At 51.6% G+C, this 12,291-nt stretch overlaps 1 protein-coding gene across 1 annotated transcript in view; it reads right to left on the reverse strand.

Moving 5' to 3' along the window:
- Positions 1-12,291, reverse strand: part of BDH1 (3-hydroxybutyrate dehydrogenase 1) — a 36,749-nt gene that overhangs the window by 6,685 nt on the left and 17,773 nt on the right. Inside the window, exon 5 of the mRNA XM_030574840.1 lies at positions 8,419-8,560. Within this exon, the coding sequence (XP_030430700.1) occupies positions 8,419-8,560 (142 nt within the window). The remainder of the gene's footprint in view (positions 1-8,418; positions 8,561-12,291) is intronic.

The raw sequence follows: 12,291 nt of genomic DNA on the forward strand, positions 1-12,291 counted from the left end.
AAAAGGACTGAAAGGGGGAAGATCAAAGTTTGAGATCTGGATGCAGATTCAGATTGTCCCTTCCTCAGATCTCTGTTATCTGCATGGTGAAATAAAACCCAAGGAACCACATTACAGGGAACAGTGCGGATCTGTGCCACTTTATTTCATAACCTGAGAAACATTCTTTGTGAATTGGACTAAAAAGAAACTACATCTGAAAGCAAAAGCCAGACAGCCTCTCCATAAAGGGCAGGTCTGAAGCAGAGCTTTGCACTGCAAGGTCATTAACCAATTTGTAAAGGCTAGTATGAACACTCCCCCAAGCCCTAAGGTAAACGACAAACTTTTGTAGTCGGAACAAACATGTAGGAAGTGTCCAGACTAGCTTTTACAAATGGATTAACTGCCTCAAAGTAATTGTCAAGCCGCTAATTTGAGCTAAAAACTCCACTGCTGACATAAAAGCCAGAAGGTTTGCAATGCTGGGGGAGGGGAGGGTGTGATGTGTGCCTCTTCCTTTTGTTCTAGGGAAAAGAAAAGTGACCACTGCTGTTCTCATCAGGCTTCAGTGATTAATGAATTAGAGGAGGAATGTGACATAATTTGAAACAATTTGGTACAAGAAGCTGACTGTCATAAAAGGCTGTTGCAGAGTCCCATGAGATGGCTTCGCTTTGTTGTCTAGTAAAAGCCAAATGCTACCTGCTGATTGGGTGTATTTGACAGAGCCCATGTTCTGAGAACTAAGCCAAAGAGGGCAAACTCCTCATCTGCAACTGAGAATTTTGGGCTGGAAGATTTAGACACATACTTAATTGGAGTAATATGTTTATTTTATATGAATTATGGAACAATTAGTCTCTGGCTTCCTCTGTATTACCTCGATTCGAGCCTTACTCATCCCCATGGCAGTCCTCTGCTTCCAGGGCTGAATTAAGGACATTCCTTAGGGGAAGGAAATTGCTGGTTATCGAAGTGTTCCTAACATTCCATCAGACGCCTATGGGCACCTGGGGCTTTCAGAGAGCTGAAGCTCAAGTGCTGTCCTCTCCTCACAGGGAGGCATTTCCGGTGAGTAGACATCTCTCTCACTCAGGCTGAACACAAGTCTATTCCGGCCTCCTTGCTGGAGCCTGTACCGTCTGAGAAAGCGTTAACAGTCCTAGCGGATTTGCAGGAAACTTCCCAGAGGGGATCTCCATTTCTATGAATTATTTGCTTAGCTGATTGGTTTTTAGAAGACCAGGCGTGACTTCCACTTGTCTCTAATCTCCAGTTGTCCAGAAATGGGCCTCACAATTGCCCTTCTGGGTTTACAAGAGAGCGGTACTGCATCCACTCGTGCCCCAGCTCAGCACATTAATATGGGAATCAATTAGTGATCCTCCTCCCCAGGCCTCTGTTGCCTCTGAACAGGGCTAATTATGCATGTTACCTTACAAGCTGCAATGTATTAATTAATAAACAAAACATAATTAGCACCCAACTTCAAATCTTTTCCCTGACACTGGTGCCAGCCCTGCCGGCCTTGAGCATCCAGAACTGTTGTGGACTTTAATGGCCTCAGTGGGGGTTCTGGGTGCACAAGGCTATACTAAGGAGTTAATCTTCACAGTGCCTTGAGCAGAAGGAGCCTCAGTGTCTGCACTGGGCAAATGAGACAGCCTCAGCAGATGACTTGCCGTACGTGTCAGAGCTGAGATTAGTACTCAGAAATTCCTCCTTCTCCCACTACAGCGTGGCCGTCTTCCCCCTCCACACACCCTCCCTGTAAAGTGAACACCACAAAGACACAATGGTCTGATTTAACAAATGAACAGTGCAAAACAAAACTGCTGGCAGTCTCAGGATGGACAGCTCCAGAAACTGAGGGTTCGCTCCTGTTAGGAGCGGAGGACTCTCACTCTAATCTAGCAAAGCACTTAAGCTAGTGCTTAACTTAAAGAATGTGAGTGGAGCCCTACTGGCTGCTGTGGATTCTAGAAATGCAGCAGGCATCACTGGTACTCGCTTCCCCACACTGTTCTGGGTGCTTCAGCATTGATCTTCCAGGACGACCAACTTTGGGAATGAGTTCTCTCTCTCTGTCTCCACTGACACTGCCCAGGGCCGGCTCTACGGTTTTCGTCGCCCCACGCAGAGCACCGAATTGCTGCCGCGAACGGCAGGGGTAGTCAGTGTGCCCTTAGAGCAGCAGGCGCGTTTCTGCGGCAGCGGCAATTCAGCAGCAGCTTCTATGTTTAGCGGAAGCTGCCCCGGACAGCTAAACATAGAAGCTGCTGCCGAATTGCCGCCTCCGCGGAAACGCGCCTGCCGCCCTAAGGGCACAGGGACTGCCCCTGCCGCCCGGGACAGCAATTCGGCGCGCTGCTTGCGGGCAAAACAACAGGGACTGCCGCCCCTTGCAAATTGCTGCCCCAAGCACCAGGTTGGAATGCTGGTGCCTGGAGCCGGCCCTGGCACTGCCAAGGAGGCTACCAATGCTAACAGGATTACTTTGCAATGTGGTCACCTCTCTGTTTGAATCAGGACTGAGACCCACCAAACAAACGTGAGGTGGTAGCAGCCTTCAGCTATACACATAGCCCAGATGGGCTAGATTCCAATGGGCAGCCTGCAAGTGAAAGGCTCTGTACACCAAAGTGTCGAGGCCCAGGTGTGGAAGATGTGGGTTCTCCTCCCCAGATTCGCTATGTGGCCTGAGACAGGTCATTTAACCTCTGTAAGCCAAAATCTCCCTACCTGTAAAATGGGGCTAATGATGCTCGCCCCCTAGGATGGAGGGAGGTTTGTGAGGCACTGGGAGAACAGAGACACAGCAGCACCAAGTGCCGTCATTAGAACCCTGCAGATGAAGCCTCCTCAGCTTCCAGGAGGCCTGCCTGATGAAGTGAATTGGGACAGAACATAAGGAAACTTCCCCAGCCTCAGAGTGGGGCTTACAATAGAGGAAGATTATCACAGCTGGTTCCATGCCAGCCTCTCCCTTAGTTCACTGGGTGAGAAGCTGAGCTCTGGCATGGCACCTCCTGGTGCACAAATCGCGCATGGCACCAGTCCTGCTGATGACACAAGCAGGTTTTCCATTCAGGATGAAGAAAGATTTGGCTCATCAGAACTCCGGGCCAGCACCCAGCTGGCACACTGCTGATGCTGGAGCCAGGTCCAGCTGGCGTGAACCGGTGCGCTGCTGCTGCCGGAGACAGACCCAGCTGGTGTGAACTGGCACGCTGCTGCCGCCGGAGACGGACCCAGCTGGCGTGAACCAGTGCACTGCTGCCGCCGGAGACGGACCCAGCTGGCGTGAACCAGTGCACTGCTGCCGCTAGATCCAGGCCCTGCTGGCGTAAACCAAGGCTCTGCTGCCGCTGCTGGAGCTGGGCCCTGCTGGTGTGAACCGGCACCCTGCTGCTGCTGCTGGAGCCGGGCCCTGCTGGCGTGAACCGGCACCCTGCTGCTGCTGCTGGAACCGGGCCCCGCTGGTGTGAACTGGCATCCTGCTGCCACTGCCAGAGCTGGGCCCTGCTGGTGTGAACCGGCACCCTGCTGCTGCTGCTGGAACCGGGCCCCGCTGGTGTGAACCGGCACCCTGCTGCTGCTGCCGGAGCCGGGCCCCGCTGGTGTGAACCGGCATCCTGCTGCCGCTGCTAGAGCCCGGCCCCACTGGTGTGAACCAGCACCCTGCTGCTGCTGCCAGAGCCGGGCCCCGCTGGTGTGAACCGGCACCCTGCTGCCGCTGCCAGAGCCCAGCCCCACTGGTGTGAACCGGCGTTCTGCCGCTGCTGCTGGAGCCCGGCCCCGCTGGTGTGAACCAGCACCCTGCTGCTGCTGCCAGAGCCGGGCCCTGCTGGTGTGAACCGGCACCCTGCTGCCGCTGCCGGAGCCCGGCCCCACTGGTGTGAACCGGCACCCTGCTGCTGCTGCCAGAGCCGGGCCCCGCTGGTGTGAACCAGCACCCTGCTGCCGCTGCCGGAGCTGGGCCCTGCTGGTGTGAACCGGCACCCTGCTGCCGCTGCCGGAGCCCAGCCCACTGGTGTGAACCGGCACCCTGCTGCTGCTGCCAGAGCCGGGCCCTGCTGGTGTGAACCGGCACCCTGCTGCCGCTGCCGGAGCCCGGCCCCACTGGTGTGAACCGGCACCCTGCTGCTGCTGCCAGAGCCGGGCCCTGCTGGTGTGAACCGGCACCCTGCTGCCGCTGCCGGACCCAGGCCCACTCCAACAACTGCTAACGCCCCTTCCAGGGACTTTAGTAACTACAGGAGAGAGAAGCCCAGGGAGTTTAGTTGGCACCTTCCTTAATAGCAAATGGGGGAACAGTATCCAGACATGACATGGGCTGGCTCACCCTACCCTCATCCCTATTGCCCAAGCAGGAGACGCAGAATGGCAGAGGGCCTGTGTAACTGGCTGCTGGTTCTTCTGAGGAACAGAGAGGATGTGATGTCCAAAAGGAATCTGTGTCTGTAGTTTAATGAGTTTCTCAATACAAATACAGGCAAAGCAGCATGATTAGGTAACAGCTCTGCCCGGTAAAGGGTCTAGTTCAGCCAGGAGAGCCTCGTGTGCTGTGAAATGATGGCTACAGCTTTCCCTCCAGGGCAAATTCACAGGCGCGGGGCTACTTCCACATGGGGCAGTTGGGCTCAGCGTTGCAATGGCTGAGTTTAGGTGCCCTGCTCCCCCATGGAGCCCACAGGCCTGAGGCAGGCGCTCAGGCTCCCTGTGCAACGCACAGGCTGCCTAGGAAAGCGATTGTGAGTGAAGAGCAGGAAATTGTCTGGGAAAGGGGTGTGGCCTATGTCCCTCCCCTCAAATGTAGTAAGGCACCCTTCCCTGCTTGGGAGTCAGCCACAGCCCCTCTCTGGAGTGAGGTCCGTCAGCCCATTCTCGCTCCAGACCAGCAAGGTGGCACTACTGCTGCCCCCCACCTGGCAGCCCAGTGGTTCGTGCACTCAGCTGGGAAGTGGGAGCTCGGCTCTGAACCAGACAGAGTGAGGATCTGAACTTCAGCCTCACACATCCCAGGTGAGTGCTCTAATCACAGCACTACGGAGTACAAGGGACCCACCCCCTCCTTGGCTGCTTTTTGTGTGGAGACCAGTTCTGTATGTGCTCTTAGACAGCCTGAGGATGCATATTGGATCGGGGCCACTGGAGAACGCCTAGTTCAAGAATCCTACCACGGCTCAGCGGCCGAGCTGCTCCCCATGGTCAGGACTTATGCGCTTGCATGAAACTTAAATGCTTCCAGTCATAGGGGGAAAAGGAGGAAAAAGGTGGAGAGGGGGCGGTTAGTGGATTACAGATTGTTGTAATAAGCCATACATCCAGCATCTCTATTCAGTCCATGGTTTTTAGTGTCTAGCAAAGTTATGAATTTAAGTTCCCAGGCTCGTCTTTTGAAGGTGTTGTGCAGGTTTCCTTTGATGATGAGGACTGACAGGTCAGACAGAGTAATGACTTTGTGAAGATGCTCACTCACAGATGATGGGGTGTTTTTGTCTATTATTTTCCTGTGCAAGTTCATTCAAGAGCAGGGGTGTTGGAACAATCTGTATAGTGGAGGTGCTGAGAGCCATTGAATCAAACTGTAAACTCTGTCTATGACGGAAACCACTTCAAGCCAGGGTGTGTGGCAGCACCCCCTGTTCCAGCACCTATGTTCAAGAGCACAATGATTGTCCGGTTTCACCACATAGCTGTTATTGGGGCATTCAATGCACTGGAGGAGGTATGCCACATGTTGTGACAGGCATGTGTAGGACACATGGATCTTGAAAGATGTGTCATGGGGGGTGTTGATCATTGAAGCAGTGGAGATATGTCTGCAGGTCTTGCATCTGCTGTTCTGGCAGGGTCTAGTGCCTCTTTGAGTTGGTGGGTCCTGGTCAGTGAGGAGCTTGCTTCTGATGATGAGCTTGGAGCATTTGTGGGGATTTTTTGAAAGGCCTGAAAGGACGTTTCAGGATGGGGTCCCTATTGTGTATGGGTTGTAGTTGTTTGATGGTACCCCATATGGGTTCCAGTGAGAGGTGGTAGGGGACGCCTAGGGGTGTGCAGTCAGAGGGGGTTTTATTTCTGTACTGAAGCAGGTTCTCTTGGGGTCTTTGGGTGGCCTGTTCCAGGATATGATCCTCTACATGGACACCACTTGACATCCCAACATCATCAATTTATCAATGCTACCCCATGCCAGAGCTGAATTATCTGCCCTCTTCAAGGGGCTGAATTTCTGACCCACTACAGACCCTGATATCATACTAACATGCAGAGGACTAGACATTCTTCCGGCAACTCTGCCTCAAAGAATTCTTTCACAACAGTGACGACATCACCCACACTTACCATGCCCCCACCGACAGTCATAAGAAAAGAGAGTCATCTGACTGGACACCCCACATTCTTGATTGTTACATTGACTGCTTCAGGGAAAACATTGACTGAGAAACCCTAACAAACACCATATCCACACAATCTCTCCACCGCTGGGAGGGTAGCTATAAAGCCCCTGAAATCCAACCACCGGCAAGTGACCAAACCAGGAGGCAAAGGGGCCGCCATTGTAGTCCTCAATCATGATGACTATGCTAATGAGGCCAAACGACAACTCATCTGACAGCGCCTGCTCTACTGAACTCAGAGAAGACCTCACACCAGAATTCACCCAGAAATGTCAGGATATCATCAAATCCTTCCCCAAACAACTCCCAAAGAAATCCTACAACCTCATCCCACACAAGCCCACCATGGGGACCTTATGCATGCTTCCCAAGACACACAGACAAGGGAGCCCAGGCAGCCCCATAACTTTTTTAGGCACTAAAAATCATGATTTGAATAGAGAGACTGGATTTATGGTTTATTACAACAATCTGTAACCCACTAACACCCCTCCACACTCACACACAGCTGCCGCCCTCCCACTTCCTTTCCTCCCATGACTGGAGAGGTGTCCCTTGAAATATGTGTTAACTCCTTATGCTAAACAATCTGTTCCACCTTGTGCATACCTGTGACTCCCGAGTACATTTCCCAGACCTGAGGAGGAGCTCTGTGAAAGTTTAAAAGCTTATCTCTCCCCCCCAACGGAAGTTGGTCCAATAAAAGATATTACCTCCCCCATCTTTTCTCCCTCATAATCCCCAGTACACATACAAAATGATGGGGTCTAAATTAGCTTTTGCAGCTCAAGAAAGAGATTTTGGAGTCATTGTGGATAGTTCTCTGAAAACATCCACTTAATGTGCAGTGGCAGTCAAAAAACCAAACAGAACGTTGGGAATCATTAAGAAAGGGATAGGTGGTTTACCCCCACAGGCAATTTGCACCAGCATCCTCCCACTGGGGGTTTCACCAAATGGGAGATGTTCTCCCCTATGCTGGGGCTCCATGGCAGACCTCCAGAGGAGGCTGTGAGATACACACAACACACACATCCCCTGGCCATTCTGGATAACTCACTTTTGGGGCTGTGCTGGCCAACTGTTCCCTGCCCCTAAAGGAAAAGTGAGAGGTTTCAAGTGCTTTGCTCTCCCCTCCTGCAGGACTTTCCTCAGTAGGCTCCATGTGCTGGACTGTGCTGGTGTAGCCCAGGGCCAAAGCTCTGTACTAGGAGAGTGCAGAGAGCCAGTGAAAGTCACGGTTTAACTGGGAGAGGGGGGTGAGTAACTGAGAGAGCAGCTGGCACCCAGCTGATTCTTAACACATTTCAAACCATATGCTGCTGTCTACATTGCTTCAGGTGGCTCCTGCCCCACTGGGATGCTCCAGAAGATGCCCTGCTGTGCCTGGCAGTCACTGCAGGGCCCTGCTGCAGCATGAAAGAGGATTATAAAGGCTCTGGCTGCCTGCTGCAGCAGCTCGTGCTGAAGCATCAGAGCAGAGCTGGAGGTGGGCAGCAAGATTCCCACTGAGCCTGAGCCATGTGGGGCACTCAGCATGCTCCTGGCAAGTCACACCTTTGGATAGGTGAGGCTACTTTTAGTCTACACCGGCAGCGCTTTAACATACCTTGTGTGGTCATGGTGCAGGGCTGGGAGAGAGCTCTCCCAGCGCTCTAAAAAAATCCACCTCCACAAGGGGCGTAACTACCAGCGCAGGAAGCGCGGCTCTACACTTCCAGCACTGGGGCACTGTCTACACTGGGGATTTACAGTGCTAAAATTTGCTGCGCTCAGGAGGGTTTTTTTTCACACCCGAGCCAGAAAGTTGCAGCGCTGTAAATTGCCAGTGCAGCCAGGCCCCGAGTGACAGACAGCCTCACAGTGACCTGGCGTGTCTGGATAGGACAGCCTGCTCGGCACTGCTGCTGCCTGAAGCTTTCTTCCCTTCACACACACAGCTTCTGAAGCCTGCCCTGAAAATCACATGAGGCGCAAGCCAAGAGAGCTCCTTCCATGTAAGTCTGTGCACAAAACCCAATGAACGATCTCCCACCTTTCTGGGGGTCCTTCAAACTGGCGCCTATATGCTCCACCGCTTGCTCAATCTCTTGGCTGTTGCAGACATTGAGCTGGATAGTTCTCATTCGCTCACTCTTCATATTGTCCAGCTCTTGAGAACCTGCTGCTCCTTGGTCCTAGGCAGAGGAAAGAAATCAGTTTATGTCTCTTCGGGACTTGGGTGAAGTCTGTGCAAGAAGAAAAGGGCCAAATACAGGGCAGCCGCTAAAAGAAAACCATGAGAGTTCAGTGGGTGGATACCAGACGGCTGGCTTGCCCCTACAGATCTGGGGTGGAGTGGGGGCTGCTCCCCCTGGAAGAATATCCCTTCGGGAGACCCTCCCCTGACCAGTTAGCCCTGGCTGCTGAGTCTCCCACTGAATCTGCTTTGAAGATCTGATCCTTTCTGAGGGAAGGAGAGAGTATGAGATGTTACTTCCATATGACTCAGGCTTATGGGGCTTGGGTAATGCCCCACACTGCGACTGAAGGGGGGCTGGGTCCCCACTTCTTTGGGCAAGTAACTCAGTTGGATTTGAGACTTGATCTTTAGGACTCACGTTTGGCTGGGATACGATAACATATTGTGTGCAGAAAATCACCCAGCAGTGAGAGTAGCTGTATACTGAGCACAAACTCCAGTCCTTAATCACAGAATCAGGGCTGGAGGGCACTGGGGCATCTAGTCCAGCCCCTCATAATGAGTGGGCGTCTCTGCACTCTTCTTTCCTACAAGCTACTGGCTGTCCTGGGTTTTCACAAGCAGCTCTCACTTGTGAAGAGGTGAACGTGCAGATCAGAGGTGCTTGTGGCCTTGCTAGTGCTCAGGATGGTGCCTTGAGGCCAAAGAACCTGGCTGTCCTCCTCTCTACTGGCAGTTTTCACAGAACAGAGCCTCTTCCACTGCCTTGCTGTCATCCTCCCCATGGCCGGCTCCTGATCACTCCCCCCTCTCTATTCCTATCTCCCCTCCTTGGCACCTTTCTTCTCAGCTGAACATGCCCAATCCCCTCACTAGGCCCTGTCAGGATTTACACCCTAACCCCTTCACTATCTTTACTGCCCTTCTCTCCAGCTGATCCAGGCCACCCGGCAGCAGGACACTCCAAATGATGACACTGCGCCAGAGATCACCCATGGACACATCCCCTTGGCTGCATTTACTCTCACTTCATTCTTTTATTATACGCCTCTTTCCCGGCCAGCTCACTCTCATTGATATGTCTGCTCCGAGCGGTTCCCCCCAGCTGCGTGGAAATGTGAGCTGTGTTCACGTATCCACCTGGACTCTCATTCGGTCATATTTTACACCATATTTTAAGCTCTCTCTGTTCTTGCCTCCTGGCCCCCAGCACACGCGGCTGCTCCTCCCTCTCCACATGGCATCAGCAGCACGGTTTGGACCTGATGCTGAGATGTGGCCGTGAGTTTCATAGGCTCATCACTTCTCAGGACTGGGCCCTTGACTGGCAAGAGAGCACTAGCTACTGGACAGCCCTGGCCATTGCACAGATCCCTTGGTGACGATGGTGAAAGTCTGGCTTGAAAAAGCCTCATGTGTCCTCTCCTCACTGCGAGAAACTCCTTCCATCGGTGTAGGCTGTGTCTACACTATGGGGCTATGCTGACATAGCAATGCTGATAGTCTTCATAGTATGAACATACCCTCAGCCTTTCCCTTAGCTCAGAGCCTACCCAATCAGAAGGCTGATCCTCCCATCTGTCCAATCTCAACATCTCACTGTGATGGCAGAATGATGGCCACTGATCCCTAAGTCCCTGCACTTCCGCTTCTTCCAAGGATTCTCCTGAAGGCTCCTCCTTTCTCAGGCCTCATCTGCTCTGGTTCCTGGTAGGATTTCTCTGGAGTTCGTTAACTCAAATCTCCGAAGTTTTGTCTATTCTCTTCTCCATCTTTCCTTGGATTGGCTCTCTTGTTCCAGCACGGGCTGTTAGTAGTGATTAGCATTTGTCCTTACAAGAAGGCATCATGTGCTCGATTCACACAGAAGCGTTCAGCAGAGAGGCGTATGAAAATGCAGCACTTTCAGACCAGTGTGTGGCTTTTGGGGTTGCTTGTTTTGATTGTGATTGAAAAGACAGCTCAGTGCAGACGTTGGTTGCTTGCTCAAACACAAGGTGGTGCTGAGGTCAGTGTGTAGCCAGAAAGGTCCAATGGTACATCTAGAGATGCCAGGAGGAAGTCACAAAATGTAGGCGTGCAAATTCCTCAGAATCAGAAGACAGGGCCAGAGGAAGTAAGAGAGGACAAGTGAAACAAAAAATACCCCTCCCATGGCAAATCTTGGAAAAGCTGGGAAATAAACTCCCAGAGAAGAAAATCCTGCTAAATGACACTCTGAGGTAAAAGCTTTTGTGGGTAAAAATCCTCCACTGAAGACGTTTTTTACCCATAAAAGCATATGCCCAAATAAATTGGTTAGTCTTTAAGGTGCCACCAGACTCCTTGTTGTTTTAATCTTTAGCTCTGCCACGGACTACACTGACAGACCATAATGTTAATCTTTTATTGCAAAAGCTCAGTAGAAATACTCAGAAAAAGAGTGGCCACTGTTCTGCCCTCAGGTCGTTTTAAAACGAACGGTTTCCGTGGCCCTACAGTACTCCCTGTCCTTTTGCTGCAGAGCCAGTAGAGGGAGCCAGAGTTGAATAAATCCCTTTGCCAGCGCTGCACTACCACAATTTGAAACAATGCAGAAGAAAAAAAAATTATACAATTTAAAAAAATGAATGGAAAGGCAAAAATGTGGGAATTATATTAAAAACATTTTTAATGTACCTGGCAGTGTCTCTTTGAAGCAAATAATTAGGATATGGGCATGGCTGACTTTAGCAAAGCTTTTGATACGGTCTCCCACAGTATTCTTGCCAGCAAGTTAAAGAAGTGTGGGCTGGATGAATGGACTATAAGGTGGATAGAAAGCTGGCTAGATCGTTGGGCTCAACGGGTAGTGATCAATGGCTCCATGTCTAGCTGGCAGCTGGTTTCAAGTGGAGTGCCCCAAGGGTCGGTCCTGGGGCCGGTTTTGTTCAATATCTTCATTAATGATCTAGAGGACGGTGTGGACTGCACCCTCAGCAAGTTTGCGGATGACACTAAACTGGGAGGAGTGGTAGATACACTGGAGGGTAGGGATAGGATACAGAGGGACGTAGACAAATTAGAGGACTGGGCCAAAAGGAACCTGATGAGGTTCAACAAGGACAAGTGCAGAGTCCTGCACTTAGGACGGAAGAATCCCATACACTGTTACAGACTAGGGACCAAATGGCTAGGCAGCAGTTCCGCAGAAAAGGGGTTACAGTGGACAAGAAGCTGGATATGAGTCGAAGTGTGCCCTTGTTGTCAAGAAGGCTAATGGCATTTTGGGCTGTAAAAGTAGGGGTATTGCCAGCAGACCAAGGGATGTGATCACTCCCCTCTATTTGACATTGGTGAGGCCTCATCTGGAGTACTGTGTCCAGTTTTGGGCCCCACACTACAAGAAGGATGTGGAAAAACTGGAAAGAGTCCAGCGGAGGGCAACAAAAATGATTACGGGGCTGGAGCACATGACTTATGAGGAGAGGCTGAGGGAACTGGGATTGTTTAGTCTGCAGAAGAGACGAATGAGGGGGGATTTGATAGCTGCTTTCAATTACCTGAAAGGGAGTTCCAAAGAGGATGGATCTAGACGGTTCTCAGTGGTACCCGATGACAGAACAAGGAGTAATTGTCTCAAGTTGCAGTGGGGGAGGTTTAGGTTGGATATCAGGAAAAACTTTTTCACTCAGAGAGTGGTGAAACACTGGAATGGATTACCTAGGGAGGTGGTGGAATCTCCTTCCTTAGAGGTTTTTAAGGTCA

The sequence above is a fragment of the Gopherus evgoodei genome, chromosome 9 (assembly GCF_007399415.2).
Source record: "Gopherus evgoodei ecotype Sinaloan lineage chromosome 9, rGopEvg1_v1.p, whole genome shotgun sequence".
Classification (NCBI taxonomy): domain Eukaryota; kingdom Metazoa; phylum Chordata; order Testudines; family Testudinidae; genus Gopherus; species Gopherus evgoodei.